Source organism: Mustela lutreola, chromosome 1 (assembly GCF_030435805.1).
Source record: "Mustela lutreola isolate mMusLut2 chromosome 1, mMusLut2.pri, whole genome shotgun sequence".
Lineage (NCBI taxonomy): Eukaryota > Metazoa > Chordata > Mammalia > Carnivora > Mustelidae > Mustela > Mustela lutreola.
In genome coordinates, this window is record NC_081290.1 from 239910270 (window position 1) to 239929197 (window position 18928).

The 18928-nt window shown below is 38.8% G+C and overlaps 1 protein-coding gene across 2 annotated transcripts in view; it reads left to right on the forward strand.

The window, feature by feature from the left end:
* Positions 1-406: 406 nt before the first annotated feature.
* IPO7 (importin 7) overlaps positions 407-18928 on the forward strand; it is a 56576-nt gene continuing 38054 nt past the window's right edge. Inside the window, exons 1-2 of one of the 2 annotated variants that reach the window (XM_059135680.1) lie at positions 407-651; positions 15674-15755. In XM_059135680.1, the coding sequence (XP_058991663.1) occupies positions 568-651; positions 15674-15755 (166 nt within the window). In that variant the 5' untranslated portion in view covers positions 407-567. The remainder of the gene's footprint in view (positions 652-15673; positions 15756-18928) is intronic. The other variant, XM_059135689.1, reaches the window with a different exon arrangement.

The window sequence follows — 18928 nt, forward strand, 5'->3', positions numbered from 1 at the left end:
CATAAAGCTCATTTAATCTTTTGTGTTATTTTCTTAGGATAAAGTCTCATGAATGGTAATTTTTGGGGCAAAGATTATGAGCATTTTTATGGCATTTAGAAACACAGATCAACTGCTTTCCAGAAGATTACCTTCAATTACAAAGCTACTAGCCATGGATCGCATCACACATTGCATCAGATTTACTTCACGGTTACTATAGGCATATTATTCTCGGAAATTTTTTTGCGTTCGATTGCTTTAATTTTTTTCTTGCAGTTTGAACATTTTTCGTTTTTGAAAAACAAGACTAGTCTCTAGGAGAGACAGTTCAGGGCCACGTGGGCTGCGTAAAGCTCTCGTGGACTACATCTCCCAAGGAGCCCCGCGTTCGCGCCGACAGGAAGTGGCTGGAGCATCTCCCGCCTCCACGCCGAGGCGAAGAGGTTCTATCCGGGGCCTTGGCGCTTCTCTTTCCTTTCGCGCCGGTTGCCGCTGCGGAGCGCGGCGGGTCCATGTGCGCAGTGAGCGGCGCTATTCCTGGCCCAGTAGCACCCGAGCCCCGGGTTTGACCGAGTCCGCGCTGCGATGGACCCCAACACCATTATCGAGGCCCTGAGGGGCACCATGGACCCAGCCCTGCGTGAGGCCGCGGAGCGCCAGCTCAATGAAGTAAGGACGCCGGGCGGGCGGCTGACTGTGGCAGGCCGAGCCCTCTGGGCCTGGCCAGAGGCGCGGACGGCGTCGCTGAGGGGCCCAACTGGAGGTGTGGGGCGGGGACCTGACTACGAGTGCCACGCCAGGGCGCCTCGGGCTGCTGCGGTGGTGGTGGCGGCCAAGGCAGCCTTTGCGTCGGATCCTGAGCTGGGCCTCTGGCTGCGGTCAAGGCATGAGGAGCCGGCTGAGGCGAGGCGGGCGTGACGGGCTGGACACATGGCTGGCTTGGGTGGCCGGCCGCCCTCTGGCTCATTCCCAGCTCATTCCTCGCGCCCAGGAGGGGGCGAAACTCACTAGGAGGTTTTTCAGACGTTTCCGGGAGCAGTCTCGCTGGCGCCGGGGTCGGAGGGGCTCTTGGGAATGCAGAGCCGGTCCTTTGGGGGTTTCGCCTGTCAGCTTGTCACTTCAGTGGGCTGATCCGTGATCTGTACAACTTTCTTCTCTGCGACTGAGCGGCCAGGGAAAGCTTTCAGAGGCAAGCCCCCGCCTCTTGGGCAGGGCGAGGGTAGTGCGGGCTACCTCTATCAGTCTGATTCACTGTTCTACTCTGCTAATGCCTCAGTCGGGGAGGCAGGGCGGTGTAGTAGAAAGTGTCAGGTGAAGTGCACCCTTTAGGTAGAGCTGAACCACTAATTTTCTTGACTGACCTTGGACAAGTCACTTAACCTCTTGATGCTGAATTTCTCCCATTCATAAAATTAGGCCACAGGGTTGCTGTGACGGTCAAAGTGAGACAGTGTAAAGCAGGGTGCCTTGAAACGTGCCAAGCTCCTTATCAGCTTGCGGAGGATTGGTTCCCTTTTCCCCCTTTATTTTCGGGGGACCACCCTTTGGAAAACAGCCGTAATATGTGGGGTATATTGTTGTACTGTCTTCAGTTTCATTGTTTGTTTCTAAATTTCTGCAACTTTTTATATTTCAATGAGTATTTTAAAGGCATCTTAAAAGGACCCCTGTAATTTCCTATGCCAGTTAATAATTGTCTTTTGGTATCCCACTGAGTCTGCAAGCTTTAGTGAAGTTCAGTGTACATTTATTTTTAAATGGAAAAAGAAGCCCCTCTTTAAGGTAGAAATTCAGTTATTTTAATGCTCCTCTTATCTAATTTAATGCTCCTATTTAATGCTCTTCTTAGTAGGAAACTCATTTAAAAACATTATATTGACTTTACAGAAGCCACAGGAGTATTCCTAATTGGACATCTTAAATGTACAGTGCTCTTTTTAGAGATCTCTGCCCTCAAGGAACTTACATTTGAAGACTACCTACAGAGTTTAGACAAATCAAGTGTACAGTTGTTTTAAAATAAAAAAGTTAAGTCTTAATATATAAATATATACATAAATGCGACTGTTATTAGCTCAACCAAGAGTGATATTCAAAAAAAAATTTTAAAGATTTTAGGATTAAGTAACCTTCACCCAACATGGGGCTCCAACTTAAAACTCCTGGCTGGTGAGTCCCATGCTCCACCCACTGAGCCAGCCAGGCCGGAGGCCTCACCCCCCATACTCAAATTTTTAGGCTCAAAGTCACCTTGGGAGGAGTTTAGATTTCTTTTGTATAAAATAATGTGCTGAAACAAATTCCTCTTTAGAACCATTATGAAAATATGGAGGGAGTTATGGGTCACTTTTTATTTTGATTTGTTTTGTGATACAGGTTAAGATGAACATTATTTTGTTCATGAAGTATTTATAGATGTGTAAGTTAAGGCACCCTAAAAATTTAGTTACAGTGATTTCTACCATGATTTTATTATTCTGACTAAACATGCTGTGTGTAATAATTTTAAACATTATTTGAAAAAAGAGTTGGCTCCCTTGCAGAAAAATCTGAAATTCATTCATCCCTCAAGCAGGTATTGAATGTCTAGTTATATGCACTGATATCTTGTAATTGAGACCTGGAATAAATACTTCACAGGCTGATCTTTAGAAGTGAATAATCAAAATAGTATTCATAGCATTTTTTTTGCTTAACTCTTAAGCAACATAAGTTAGGGTTTTGGAATACTCTGGAATAGTGAACACTGATTTTTTTTTTTTTTTTTTTTTTTAAGATTTTATTTATTGGGGCGCCTGGGTGGCTCAGTGAGTTAAAGCCGCTGCCTTCGGCTCAGGTCATGATCTCAGGGTCCTGGGATCAAGTCCCGCATCGGGCTCTCTGCTCAGCAGGGAGCCTGCTTCCTCCTCTCTCTCTTTGCCTGCCTCTATGCCTACTTGTGATCTCTCTCTGTCAAATAAATAAATAAAAATCTATTAAAAAAAAAAAAAAGATTTTATTTATTTATTTGACAGAGAGCGATCACAAGTAGATGAAGAGGCAGGCAGGCTTCCTGCCAAGCAGAGAGCCCGATGCGGGACTCGATCCCAGGACCCTGAGATCATGACCTGAGCCGAAGGCAGCGGCTTAACCCACTGAGCCACCCAGGCGCCCCTGAACACTGATTTTCTGTCAAAGAAAATTTGTGGTCTAACCTGAATTTCTGTGATTGTTAGCGGTTTACATTTTGCAGATTTCTTTCAATTATTCCACCTTAACTTATTAGTAATTTTCCTAAGGTAACTTTTCTTTTAATTAGAATATCCTCAGCTCTAGTCTTCATTCTGTTTTAATGAAGTGCTTCCATTTGGACACTTAACTTGCTTGGCAGAACCTTGATTTAAGAAATAGATCCCAGATAAATCTTGAAGAAGCTTGACTGAAGTAAGAATGAGGAAGTAACATTTTTATTTCCTTAAGTCTCTTCTCGCTTTGTATAAGACAGATGAAGCAATCATTCCATACTGTTTTTATTCGATTGAAATTATATTTTGGTTCACTTAGTTAAAAGAAAAAGATTACTGAATTTGAGTAAATCTCTTCCGCTAAGTGAAGTAATCACTAGCTGTAAAAATTATAAATGTTATCAAAGTATTCTAGTGCAGATAGTTAAAAACAAAGTGCTCTGCTCTTGCCTCACAGTGATTGCACTTAACTGTTCCATCTGTTTGGATCCGCTTTTAGTCAGTTATCTCCCAGACTTGATCTATCATCATTTAAATTCCTTCATATCACTGAGGAGTTCCACTGACTACAACACGCTAGACATTCTACATCTCTCTTCATTTATTTTTCTCTGTAGCACTAGTTTATCATACATATTTTATTCTCACTAGTGTAATTTTAGAGTTTTATGAGATGAGGAATTTTTGTCTTGTTACTGTAATTCTTTGATTTGTCAGTATTAAGCCTTACTTAATTATAGCAGATAATAATATAGGCTTTAGCACTGTTATACCACCCCCCAAATCAAGGATTTTTAGATTATTTATATATTTTTTAATATTACATATAGATAAAATTAAGAAAGTTCCATTAGACTGCTGGAGACCACAGTAAGGACTCTCTTTTTGGCAGATATTTTTGAGATAAATTTTAGTATTAGGGCACCTTGGTGGCTCATTCAGTTGAGTGTCTGCCTTTAGTTCCAGTCATGGTCCCAGGGTCCTGGATCAAGCCTTGCATTGGGCTCCCTGCTCAGCAGGGAGGAGCCTGCTTCTCCCTCTCACTCTGCCTGCTGCTCTTCCTACTTTGCCTCTTCTTAAGAAATAAAATCTTTTTTTAAAAAAGCTGAATTTTAATATTCCCCACTGACTACTCTGTAGCATAGCATGAATTTTGGTCCTTTTTTTTCCTAATGCTGTTAACAATTTTTGATCGCATTGTCATTTCCCAATTTGAAATATCTTCATGTAACAAGCTTTGCCTCAAACACTGGAGAAAACCAATAAGAAGTACAAGCTTTCTTGGAAATAAAATTGAAAACCGCTTAGTTATTTGATTTTTTTTTTTTTAAATTATGAAGCATTTTGTACTAGCTGGGAGATGTTAGGAAAGTTATTTAACTTCTAAGCATCATTTTCCTTACGTACAAAATAAAAATAGTAATAGTATATATGTCATAGTGTCATGTGGGTTAAGTGAGATGCATGTAAAAAATTCAGCAAAGTGTTTGGCACCTACTAAGTTCTCTCCAGATTATTTGAATCGTGCATAAGTGCCCATTGATTAACCCATCTACCATGCCATACATTTTATTTCCTGTCTCAGTCTAACTGTAGTAGTTGTATATTTCTGTGGAAAACAATCAGCACTAATGGAGAAAGAACATAAGTACCTATTTAAACAGTGAGATCATTAGTAAGTAGCTTATTGTAACTTGAAAATTGGCACAATTATAAGCACAATGCCTGGCACACTGTGGACTCTCAGTAAATATTTGTTGTATGCAAAGAGAAGTAAGAACTTGTATAATACTAGAAATGTCTTTCAGTCTTTAGAGTTCTGTACAGGAATCTCATTTGTCACTTAAATTATATACTTTGAGATTAATTGACTTCTGTATGTCTTGAAGTACAGTTTTAAAAATTTGGTTTTTGGGGCACCTGGGTGGCTTAGTTAAGTGTCTGCCTTCGGCTTGTGTCATGATCCCAGAATCCTGACTGCTTAAGGCAGGCTTCTGGGATTGAACCCCACATGTTGCTCTCTGCTCAGCAAGAGAATCTGTTTCTCCCTTTCCCTCTGCTCCTGCCCCCGCTTGTGCTCTTGGTCATTATCTTTCTTAATAAATAAAATCTTCAAAAAAAAAAGTTTTTGTTTTTTTTTTAAGGAAGTCTAAAATCTATGGCATTTGGTATTCATTTATTCAACATTAATTGTTTATTATGTTTCCAGAGACTGTTTGCTACTTCCTATTCTCACTCAGAAATACTTGTTTCTTCATTTATAAGATGAAGTTAAGACATCTCTGAAGATTTGGGGAGGTTATTATAACAGACATAGTCTCTGCATTCTTCCTGCTTTCACTACCCGTGTTCTCAGTGGAAACCTTCTATACAAACCTTTGCTCCTGCTGCCCACCCTGCCTGTTAAGCTCTTAGCACCTAAAACTAAAAGTTTTCCTATTCGGTGGGGGGGACCTGGGTGGCTCAGTGGTTAAGTATCTGCCTTCGGCTCAGGTCAGGATCCGGGATTGAGTCTCTCATTGGGCTCCCTGCTCCGTGGGAAGCCAGCTTCTCCCTCTCTCATTCCCCCTCCTTGTGTTCCCTCTCTCTCTCTCTCTCTGTCAAATAAATAAATAAAATCTAAAAAAGGGGGGGGTTCCTATTCACAAATCTCATTATTCCCATCTTAAATGCTATCTTTTCCTACTCTGACCTTCTGTGATACTTGTAAACTGAAAGTTCATACCATTTTTTAACACCTAGTTTTCTGTATTCCTTAAATTTTAACTATTTTTATTTGAACTAGATGATTGCTCTCTTTTCTACTCTAAAAGTTAGTGGACTTTGAACTTATCTCTAATAGGAATAAAATCAGTAGATGAAGGTTTTTTTTTTTTTTTTTTTAAATTAACTGAGAATGGACACTAACAGCTAATTGTTTCTGATTATTTTCAAATATTTTAAAAATATTGCCTATCATGTGGCAGATTCTGTCTTTATGCCGGGGATCTGATACTGTATACAAGACAGAGTCCTCTTTATCAACAAGCTTACATTTGAACTGAAGTTTTAAATGTAATGTCAGGAGAGGGGCCTGGGTGGCTCAGTCAGTTAGCGTCTGCCTACCACTCAAGTCATGAACCCAGGACCCTGGGAAGGAGCCATCCCTCAGACTCCCTGCTCAGTCGGCTTCTCCTCTCCTCTGGCCCCTCTACCCTCATTTGTGTGTGCTCTCGCTCTCTCTTACTCGCAAATACGATATTTATAAAAAATGTAATGTCAGGAAAATTTTTTTTGAAATGTTTATTCTGAATAACAGTTCCCAATCTGGTTCTACTTTTTTTAAAAAACTTAATTAAATTTGATTAATTTATTTTTAAAGATTTTATTTATTTATTTGACAGAGAGAGACACAGCCAGAGGGAACACAAGCAGTGGGAATGGGAGAGGGAGAAGCAGGTTTTCCCGCTGAGCAGGGAGCCTCATGTGGGGCTCAATCCCAGAATCTTGGGATCGTGACCTGAGTCAAAGGCAGACCCTAAATGACTAAGCCACCCAGGTGCTCTCCCCCAACCCTTTTTTTTTTTAAATTTCAGAGAGGGAGACAGAGAGAAGGCAGAGAGAGAAGGAGAGAGAATCTTAAGCCAACTGGTGCTCACTGCAGAGCCTGACACAGGGTTCAATCTAATGACCCTGAGATCCGGACCTGATCTGAAACCAAGAGTCGGGGCACTTCACCGACTGTACCACCCAGGTTCCCTTGGTTCATTTAATAGCAAATGTCTTTATGATAGACACTGAGCTAAGTGGTTAATAGAAAGTATTCATGATTTCCTGCCTTTCTGGAGTTTCATAGTCAACACAGCCTTCACAGATGCATGTGGTTGGGACTTATAATAGAGCTGTGTGTAAGTTTTAGATGAGATTCTTAAATTTGACTTTGCTTAGAGCAGATTTGATCTCAGCATCAGTATTCCTTCCCCTCTTACACTTGCAGTAAGAAAAATGCTCTAAGTAGAATTAGGAGGCTTACCTAGGAGCCTTTTAAACCTTCAGTTCCTAAGCTTAATGTGCTATAAAATGGTTATGTAGGTAGAAAAGCTGCTCATATGCTTTATGTGACAAAGTAAGTGGTCTTGGCTTTGCTAAGTTTCTTGATACTTTGCGTTTACCTTTTAAATTCATAAACTAAGTCACTTCTAGGATTTTCACAGATGATTACAATTACTACTGTAAGTGATACATTTTACTTATAAGTGATGAAGTTGATTTTTCTTTTATTAAAGGACCTATGAAATGTGCAGTTAATAAAAATGTTAGGTCTGGAGAAGTGCAAAATGATGGCATGTTAATAGTACAATTTGGCATGTCTAGAAATTCGGCAAAATATTTATGAGAATATAATGTATATTTAACATTCCTTAATTAAGAATATCCCTAAGTAGATACTGTTTTGAATTTGGGAGAGGGAAAGTCCCTGGATACTTTGGCTGTTACACAGAAGTTATTCAGTGACATAGCATGTGAAAGATCTGAAAGAAAGATAATCACTGTATTAATATATTTATAAGAAAATTTCTTTTTCAGATACAGTAGATGGATATACTATTTTACTTACTGTTTGTTTCTGTCAGTGGCGCATTAATGAGTTTGATTTAAAGTGTGTTTTTTCTTTTGGTTACTAAAGTAATTTGCTTTTGTTTTTGTTTTTTAAAGATTTTATTTATTTATTTATTTGTCAGAGAGAGCAAGGGAGTGCACAATCAGGCATGGCAGGCAGAGAGAGAGGCAGGCTCCCCGCTGAGCAAGGAGCCCAATGGGACTCGATCCCAGAACCCTGGGATCATAACCGGAGCCAAAGGCAGTGGCTTAACCGACTGAGCCACCCAAGCATCCGTGTTTTTTTGTTTTTAACTAAAGTAATTTGTGATTAAGAAGTTATTTTAAACTCCTTGGTTGAAAAGCATTTAAGTACCACTATTTAATGAAAAGCTGGAAGACATAATGAAGAGCCTCAAGCCTGGCCCTGATTCTACCACTGTGATGATTTAACCTCACTATGCCTAATATTTTGTGTAGATAAAATAGGGATAGTATTGTCTTTGTCATATTATTTTTATTTATTTATTTATTTTTAAAGATTTATTTATTTGAGAGAGGCAGCACACTAGAGGTTGGGGGAGACAGATGGAGAATCTTAAGCAGACTGTGTCAACTCAATAATCACACTGAGATCACCATCTGAGCTGAAACCAAGAGGCAGATGTTTAACCAACTGCCCCATGAAGGCGCCCCTGTCTTTGTCAAATTCTTTAGTACAACAGAAAAGTTAGAAATCACTTTGCTCTTGAATTATCTGGTTATATTCATTGATGTACTTTGATGTCACAGTGCCCTTATGCCTTTGTTTTTCCTTATAAATAGTGTAAAGTACAGTAGCAATTGAAGCTCTCTTCATTTGGATTCCAGTGGAGAGAAATAATAAAAAGTTACTTCTTAAAGAGTAACTATAGAAAAAAAAAAAAGAGTAACTATAGAGGATACTGACATTAGTTAATTACATTGGAAAATGTCAAGTAAATAAAATATTTTTTAAAAATTGGAGAAAAACATAACTTGAGTATTAAGTCGGATTTGAGGAGCTGGTAAACATCAGATAGAAAATGTATAGCAGGCAATAGAGAATATGGAATTGAAGGTTAGGAGGGAAACCAACAATGGAAAAGTTATTTTTCTCAGTAAATTAAGAGGAAGGGAGTATGATCTAGAGGTGTAGGATGGACTGGAGGGCTTCACCGTTGGCCATGCCCATTTTTGGAACTTTGAGAAACAGGAAAAAGGAGAATTGTGCATAAAAGTAGGAGGAACAAGGGCGCCTGGGTGGCTCAGTTGGTTAAGCAACTGCCTTCAAGTTCAGGTCATGATCCCAGGGTCCTGGGATCAAGCCAAACAAAAGACTCCGGCTTAGTGGGGAGCCTGCTTTTCCCTCTCCCTCTGCTGCTCCCCCTGAAAATGTGCTGTTGCTCTCTCTGTCAAGTAAATAAATAAAATATTTTTTAAAAAGTAGGAAACAAGAAAAGGAATTTTAAGTAAGAAGGTTGGTTGTGGGTAATTAGTTTTCTTTTTACTTAAATGAATTTCATAGATTTTTCTACTAGTAAACATGAATTACTTATGTAATAAGTAAAAAGCTATTAGAAAAAGAAAGGGTTATTGATATTTCCAAATGAGGGGGGTTAAAGCAGAATGAAGACTTTGGGGGGAAAGCTTTTAAAATATTGGTAACCTTGGAGAAAGCAATTTTCTGAATACAGTGTTAGAATGCTGGAAAGGGAATGGGAATAAGACTGTAGGTTAAAGGCATAGTAGGGTCAGGGGAAATTTGTTTATGTATGTGTGCTTTTCATCTTTTTCTTTTGTAAAGTTAGACATATTTGGGGGAGTGGGGAAAGTCTACCCATGGAGTAGTTTTCCAGGCCTATTACTATGTGGTAATAGCTTTCTACCTGTAATGTTTTATAGTCATATACCCAGAATTACATCCATGATACTGCTTTAAGACCTTATCTTCCAGGATGCCCATGTAGCTCAGTCCTTAAGCATCTGCCTTTGGCTTGGTCGTGATCCCAGGGTCCTGTGATCAAGCCCCACATTGGGCTTCCTGCTTAGGGGGAAGCCTGCTTCTCCCTCTTCCACTCCTCCTGCTTGTATTCCTTCTCTCACTGTCTCTCTGTCAATTAAACAAATAAATAGAAATTTTTAAAAAAAGACCTTATCGGGGCGCCTGGGTGGCCTCAGTGGATTGAGCCTCTGCCTTCCGCTCAGGTCATGATCTCAGGGTCCTGGGACTGGGCCCAGCATTGGGCCTACTGAGCCACCTAGGCGCCCCTCTTAATAATCTCTTTAATATAACTCTACTTTGGGATGCCTGGGTGCCTCACCGGCAGAAGGATAGGGCAGGTTCCCTGCTGAGCAAGAAGCTGGGTGCAGGACATAATCCCAGGAACCTGGGGTCATGACCTGAGCTGAAGGCAGACCAACTGAGCCACCCATGTGTACCCACAATCTAATTTTGGAATATTTTCATTATCCCAGTAAGATCCCTCCTTCCAGTTGATTTTTTATTTTTATTATTTTTTTAAATTTTATTTATTTATTTGAGATAGAGTGAGAGTGAGAGCATGAGTGGGGGGCGGAGGGCGGGTGGCAGAGGAAGAGGGAGAAACAGGCACCCCACTGAACAGGGAGTCCAACTCAGGGCTTGATCCTAGGACCCTGGGATCTTGACCTGAGCTAAAGGCAGACACTTCACTGACAGAAGCACCCAGGAGCACTAATCCTTCCTTCCAGTTTAATCTCATATCCCAGGCCTAGGTGATTGCTAATCTACTTTCCCTCAGAATTTTAAGAATCTCATGTCTGATATTATTATTTTATGTCCATTTGTTAAACTTTGGGAGAATAGAAGGCATTAGAGATTCCAGCTGGATGGAAATTTGTATAGGTCAAGTAGATAGATGTGCCAGGTTGAATTTGCTTCTGTGATTTCTGCTGTTAGAAACATTCTTTCTCATTCTTTCTTACCTCTTGGCCCAGCTCAGCTGTCTGAAAGTAACTTTTTCTCAGTTGGACTTTTTAGATTTGTACTTGTGTATTTTTGAAGGCAAATGACTTTGAAGAGTAGTAAAATCAGTACTTTTTTTCGTAGTTCAGTTTTGATTTTTTTTTTTTTTTTAATAACTTACTGAATTCAGCCACTTCGTAATGTATCCAGTTCAGTGGTGGTGGTGGTTGTTGCTGTTCTTTAAGATTTTATTGGGGTACCTGTTAAGTTCAAGCCCTAGTTCGGGTCCTTGCTCAGCAGGGAGCCTGCTTCTCCCTCTGCCTACCATTTCCTGCTTATGTTCTCTCTCTTACTCTCTGTCAAATAAATTATTTATTTATATCTCAGGTATTTATTTGAGAGAGAGCATGAGAGCCTGGGTGCACAAGCTGGGGTGGGGCAGAGGGAGAAGCAGAGTCCCTGCTGAACAGGGAGCCCAATGTGGGACTCAGTCCCAGAACCCTGGGATCGTGACCTGAGCCAAAGGCAGATGCTTAACTGACTGAGCCCCCTAGGCTCCCCAAATCAAAATTTATATAACATTTCTATTGGCTTAGAATGTTCCTTTGAGACACTTCCCAATTAATACCTTTCCTCCTTCAGGTTGCCATTATTCTGACTTCTGTTGTTCTGACTTCTGTTAACTGTAAGACTAGATTTGCCTGTCTTTGAACTTCATATAAATAGGATCACCTGGTATGTACCCAAGTAGTCTAGCTTCTTAACATGTTTTTTGAGATCCATATTACTTGATTCCACAGGTAAACTTTTTTTTTTAAGTTATTGTATAGTATTTCATTGTATGACTTCTACTAAAGTTTGTTTTTGCGTTCACTTGTCAGTGGACAGGTATTGTGGACACAAGCACTTTTCTTGGATATGTAAAGGTGAGATTGCTAGGTTATAAGGTAGATGCATGTTTCAAAATGCCAGTTTTCCAATAAGGTTGTACTGTTTTATGCACTGTGTGTATGAGTTCGATATTTTTCACATCCTCACTAGTGCTTTCATGTATTGCATACATTGTTTTCAGGTAGGATTGTCTGCTTGTACTGATTTTTCGTAATTTGCCTGCATATGTTTGCTAATATTTTTTTAAAGATTTTATTTATTTGACAGAGAGAGAGGGATCACAAGTAGGCAGAGAGGCAGGCAGAGAGAGAGGGAAGCAGGCTCCCTGCAAAGCAGAGAGCCCTATGCGGGGCTTGATCCCAGGATCCTGAGATCATGACCTGAGCCCAAGGCAGAGGCTTAACCCACTGAGCCACCCAGGCGCCCTTTTTAAGTGATTTAAAGAACTAAGAACCATTTGGCAATGCTCAGTTTATGCCAGAACATACTCTGAGAAAGATGAGATTCTACTGTGTATGGAGATTAAAAACAGCATAACAATTTTTTATGTCTTGACATTTACTATAATATTTTACATATTGTACCTTTTTTCAAAAATTTTGTTTATTTATTTGAGAGAGAGTGAGAGCTAGAGAGCACAAGCTGGGGGGAGGGGCAGAAGGAGAGGGAGAAGCAGACTCCCCGCTGAGCAGGGAGCCCCACGTTGGGCTCCATATCAGGACCTCGGGATCATGACCTGAACCGAAGGCAGACACTAAACCAACTGAGCCATCCAGGCACCTTGTTCACTTACTTCTTACAGCCATCCTGTGAAGCAGATTTTGTTAAACTAATTTTGTAATTAAGTCTTAGATTTACTGAAGCAACTTGCTCAAGATTTAAAAATGTTGGAAGTAGCATCACTTGTATTTATAATCAGACTGTCTGAATCTAGCTGTCCTTTCCAGGGATTCATAATTTGATGCAGGAGATAAGATATATACTATAATATAAATGTCCTAAAAAGAGCTACAGTGTTAGTGTAGATAGTAGTGTCCTTTGTGGTTTCATCTATCTCTTTAATGTAAGTTCTCTTTTATACTACACTGCTCCTAGGTGCTCACTGCTGCTTCCAAGACATTTTTTTGTTGATTCATTTCAGTTCTTCATTTAATAAATTCGTTGAACACCTTAAATACCAACCATCATGAAGAACTGGGAATAAAAATAGTAATAGTTACTGTTAATGAAGCTTAAAATCTAATAAACAGAAGAGATGGACATAAATCAGTCTACAAATATGTAATAAATGTTACAGGAAAAAAAAAACCCTGGAGATTATGAGAGTTATAGGGAGCCCTTCTTTAACTTGAATGATCAGTCAGCAAAGCCTTCTCTAAATGTTTAGAGAAACTCAAAGAATGTGAAGCTATGGATCAGTTAACTCCAGTGAGCAGTGGACAGAAGAGTGTTATAGGTAGAAAGTCACAGAATGGAAAGTGTAGTAATTACGTTTGTTGTTGAAAGAACCTAAAGGCGGCTGGTAGCGTGGGACGTGGGACGGTGGGAGGTGAGAAAGTTTCTTTCAATGAGACAAAATAGGTAGGGGCAAGATAATACAGATCCTTATACAGTCTTTGGGAAGTAGAGTAGAAAGCCATTGGGACGCCTAGGTGGCTCAGTTAGTCAAGGTCTCTGTTCAGCTCAAGTCATGATCCCATGGTCCTGGGGCTAATTCCCACATCAGGCTCTTTGCTCAGCAGGGAGCCTGCTTCTCTCTCTGCCTGCTGCTCTCCCTGCTTTGTGTGCTCTCTCTCTCTCTGACAAATAAATTAAAAAAAAAAAAAGATTTATTTATATGACACAGGCTGAGCGAGATAGGAAACACAAGCAAGGGGAGTGGGAGAGGGAGAAGCAGGCCCCTGCTGAGCAGTGAGCCTGATCTTGAATGGCTCTATCCCAGGTCCCTGGGATCATGACCTGAGCCAAAGGCAGCTGCTTAACAATTGAGCCACCCAGGAGCCCCTGACAAATAAAATTTTAAAAAAAAAATATTAAAAGGGTTTTTTTTTTTCTTTTTTTAAGGGGGTTGGTTTACAATTTTAAAGACCTTTGGCTGTAAAGAGGAATGGTGGAGGTGAGGAGTACTTACTTACATAAAGGAAAATGATAGTCGTTTGGATGAGGTTGACGTTAATGGGAATGGAGAAAGTGGGTATATTAATTATAGAAGTATTTTGGATATAGAATTGACAGGACCTGAAATACTGAATTGGAATAAAAAAGAGGGAAGTATTAAAGATGTCATTCAGGTATTAGACATAAGTAACTGAGGTTGGTGATGAAAAAGGTGGGAAGAAATGGTACAGGAAAGTAGAAACATAGCTTTTAGGGGAGAATATGCTTTGAACGTAATAAATTTGAGAAGCCTGTGAAGGTAGGGATGTTAAAGAAATCTCTTAAGAGTGAACTAGACTGGAAATAATGTATCTGACATAGTATTTAAAGACAGTGGTTGGATGAAATCAGCTGGGAAGTGTAAAAGATGGCCTATGACTGAGCAGTTACAGTTTAAATAGGATAAGAAACCAGCAAAGCAATCTGAGAAGGAACAGTGTGTGAATTGCATAGTTAGAAGGGTGTTTCAGGAAAGTTATATGGTTAATGGTGTTTAGAGTACCAGAAAGGACAAATACCTATCATTCATCCACTTAACTACTCCCATTTGAGTCTTTACCCGTTACTTCTAGGTTGGAAGATTCTCCTTTTGATTCTCCCATACTGTGTCTACCTCTTCTACTGTACTTTACTGTAATTACTTGTTTGATTATCTTCACTGTCCTTCACATTAAACACTTTTCCATGAGGTCATGGAACCTTACTGTTTTGTTTCAGCTTTGTATTCTCAGCTCCTGCCATGGGGTCTTGCACCAGGAACATTTAAATAAAACAATTTTTGGAGTGACTGAATTCCAGCTTCTACTATGGAAGAAATTTTTTATATCCAAAGGGAAATTTTTGTTTCTAAGAATGTATGGAATATTTTTGTGGGGGAAAGTCTGTAAAGAAGAAACTAAAATAAAAATTACTATTGTTTATGTGAACATGTGCAGAAAAAATACTAAAACTTGGGCAGAAAGGAAGAGATGACATAGGTGGTAGTTATATTGGGGGAGAGAGAATACAACTCTGAAAACATTTAAGAAGGGATATAACTTGAGTGTTTTTTTTTTTTAAACAGAAGCAAATATGACAAGTTTAGGAATCATTAAATAACTTTTTTATACTGTTAATGAAAGTGTCCAGGGTCTGTAGTATAAACTGGAAAATAGAAAATATGTGAAGAATAGTCCCTTTATAATCCCACCACCCTAGAGATAACTATATTAACATTTTGGGTGTATTTCTTTATTTTCTGTATATGCTACATTGGAATTTCATATAAATGTATTTATTAAATTATCAACATATGATTTGTATCCTACTTTTATTATATGTTCAGAGCTATTGATTTCTAAACTTCTGTTTGAATGTAACATGCATACGGGATAATAATTGAAAGGGTACTGTTGATTAATTTTTACAAACTGAACACTTCGGTAAAATAGCCACATTCCAAAATAAAACATTATTAGCACCTTGGAAACCACTTCCCAGGCTATTAATTTTTACTGATTCAGTTTGTCTGGTCACTCAGTAGAACATCTCTATGGAGAAATTATTACTGAATTGGGGAAGTAGGTATTAAAGAGGATATTGTTCTTGAGCTGTTCATGTAAGTTAAGTGTAGGTAGGTTAAGAGTACCAGTTAGGATAAACGGGAAGTGGAGCAGTATGAAATGAAGGCAAATGCAAACATCCAGAATATTTTAGGAGTTAGGTTATTCTTTTTTTTTTTTTTTTTTTTTTTAGTTCATTGTTGGTGGGTGATGGGAAATGAGGCTTGGACCAACTTGTGGGTGGTTAGCCTTTTGTGCCAGTCAAACAGTAGAACAGAGTACTGGGAATATTTATTTGCAGAAATTTAAAACCTATTTTTTTTGTTTGTTTGTAGGCACACAAGTCTCTGAATTTTGTTTCAACACTGCTTCAGATTACTATGTCGGAACAACTGGATTTACCTGTGAGACAGGCAGGCAAGTTACTGAATTATTTTTGGGGGTTTTTGTAAATCAGTTATTGAAAAGGTTCAGAGTTGAATAGCAGAGGTATATTGGGGTGGCCATTCAGTGATTTTCTTCCCTGAAAAGCTGTTTGCCCTCATGTCTTTACTATAACAGCTAGTGCCTTGTTATTGGTGGCAGAGTTAAAGGAATGTGGTATTTCGTTGAATTAAAAGAGAAGCTGGAAAGAGAAATTGATAGGGTTTATTAAAAGATTCTTTGTAGCCCAGTGGATGATTCTAAGATACAAACCCCTTTGTTTATGCACTTGCTCCTTAGAGCTTGTGCATTTACTGATTTTAACCATTTAAAAAGTACTACAGTAGCCGCCCCATCCATGACTGTTACATTTTAAGTCCACAGTGAGTGCCTGAAACTGTATAGAACTGATGATGCTATATGTACTACGTATTTTCCTATATGTACATACTAATAAAATTTAATTTGTAAATTAGGCAAGTAAGAGTTTAGCCACAATAATTAATAATAAATTAGAATAGTTATAACAGGATACTATAATAAAAGGTATGTGAATGTGGTCTCTCTCTCAAAATATCCTATTTTACTGTACATACTCTTGTGATGATGTGTAAAGATCAAATCCCTGTGTAATGAGATGAGGTGAGATTAATGATGTAGGCATTTTGACGTGGTCAAAATCTATTCTGATAATATGTCAGAAAAGGTCATATGCTTCTTGACTGGGTAACCATGGGAAGTGAATCAGTGCATAATGGGGGGGACTACTGTATTTTTTAGTTCTAGTTTCAATAAGATATTGAACAGTTCTCTCAGTAACAGATGGTCTGTGAAAATGTGGTAGGTTACTTCTCATATTATCTGTTGGTCTGCAAAATAATGGAATTCACATCTTCAGTGTCCTGTTACTTAATTTATTTGCAAGTGTATTAATTTTGTTATAGGAAATATAAAGTTACTCATAATTTCACCATTCTAGAAAAACCAGTTATGTTATGATACTATTTATCTATTTCTTCCTGTTCTTTTTCTGTACATCAGTTTTGTTAAAAAATTTTTTTGCTTCATTTAATGTATAGTAAGCTCATCCCTTTTCTTTACATAGTGTTAGTCTTAAAATTTATTTCAGTGATTAAGTAATTTACCATAATGTGCCATGTGAAGTGAACCATTTTTCAAGTGAACCATTTTTCAATCATTTAATCTTAGATTTGTTTCATTAATAGTTGTATTCACAGTACCTAAAATATTGCCTGACACACCAAACATACTCAGTAAATAAGTGAATGCATATAAGTTTATTATCTTTTAAAATATTGGTATTATATAAGTAGCACCACAATGGAACATTTTTGGGGGCCTATGAAATATAGTAATTTCACTAGGCCCTGGTCAGCTGTAAGTCTTTTTAAAAAATTTCTAATTAATAGAAAAAAGTTGCCTTTATTTTTTTTAATTTAATTTTATTTTTTCAGTATTCCAAGATTCATTGTTTATGTGCCACACCCAGTGCTCCATGCAATATGTGCCCTCCTAAATACCCACCACCCGGCTCACCTATCCCCTCACCCCCGCCCCCACTCAAAACCCTCAGTTTGTTTTTCAGAGTTCACAGTCTCTCATGCTTCCTTTCCCCCTCCAATATCCCCCAATTCACTTTTCCTTTTCTTCTCCTAATGTCCTCCATATTATTCCTTACGTTCTACAAGTAAGTGAAACCATATAATTGACTCTCTCAGCTTGACTTCACTCAGCGTAATCTTCTCCAGTCCATCCATATTGATACAGAATTTGGGTATTAATCCTTTCTGATGGAGGCGTAATATTCCATTGTATATATGGACCATATCTTCTTTTTTTTTTTTTTTTTTTTTTTTTTTTTAGATTTTGTCCATTTATTTGACAGAGAGAGATCACAAGTAGGCAGAGAGGCAGGCAGAAAGAGAGAGAGGAGGAAGCAGGCTCTCCGCGGAGCAGACAGCCCGATGCGGGGCTCGATCCCAGGACCCTGGGATCATGACCTGAGCCGAAGGCAGAGGCTTTAACCCACTGAGCCACCCAGGCGCCCCTGGACCATATCTTCTTTATCCATTCGTCTGTTGAAGGGCATCTTGGCTCTTCCCACAGTTTTAGCAATTGTGGCTGTTGCTGCCATGAACTTTGGGGTACATATGGCCCTTCTTTTCACTATGTGAAAAGTTGCTTTTATGCATTTTAACTGTCATTCCTCTTCTGCTAATGAAGTTGGCATTTTCCCATTTGGTTATTTTGTAGATAAGAATCTTTGCCTCAGAAAAATACCATATGACTTCACTCATATGTGGAATTTAAAAAACAAGACAGGTGAACATTTGAGGAAGGGAAGGAAAAACAAGGTTAAAATTGAGAGGGAGGCAAAACATAAGAGACACTGAACACTAGGAATAAACTTAGGGTTGTTGGAGGGTGGTGCATGGAGGGAAGGAATAATTGGGTGATGGGCATTAAGGAGGGCCCTTGATGTAATGAGCACTGGGCATTATATACACCTGATGAGTCACTAAATTCTACTTCTAAAATGAATAAAATAATTGCCTTTAAATCTCAGATTTTTGCTAAGATGTTGAAAGGAGGAGGGACAACCTTAATTAACATTTTGAGACTTGATTATGTGCATTAGCAAAATTAAATTATACTAGAAATTTGTGTAGTTAGTATGTACAAAACCAGAAGCAGCCAGACTGTGGAATTAGTCAAGAATTTTAAAATCTAATCATTACTTTACAAATTACATTCTTTTAATAATTGAATGATACTCTTTAGTGTAGGGCATATTGTGATTCCGTGGGCTAGACTTGAGAGATGCATTTGGTCTTTGTAGCAGAGTCCAAGCATCCTGGATGGAATAGACTTTGAATCACGGTATTCTTACAGTGCAGTTCTCACTTGTTTATGTGTTTTGGAGACCAAAAACCTTAAAATACTGAATCATAATTATACAAATAAATATATATACCCATTCTTTTTTTTTTTTTTTTTTTTTTTTTTTTTTTTTTTCAGATTTTATTTATTTGTTTGACAGACAGAGACACAGCGAGAGAGGGAACACAAGCAGGGGGAGAGGAAGAGGGAGATGCAGGCTTCCTGCTGAGCAGGGAGCTGGAATGTGGGGCTTGATCCCAGGACCC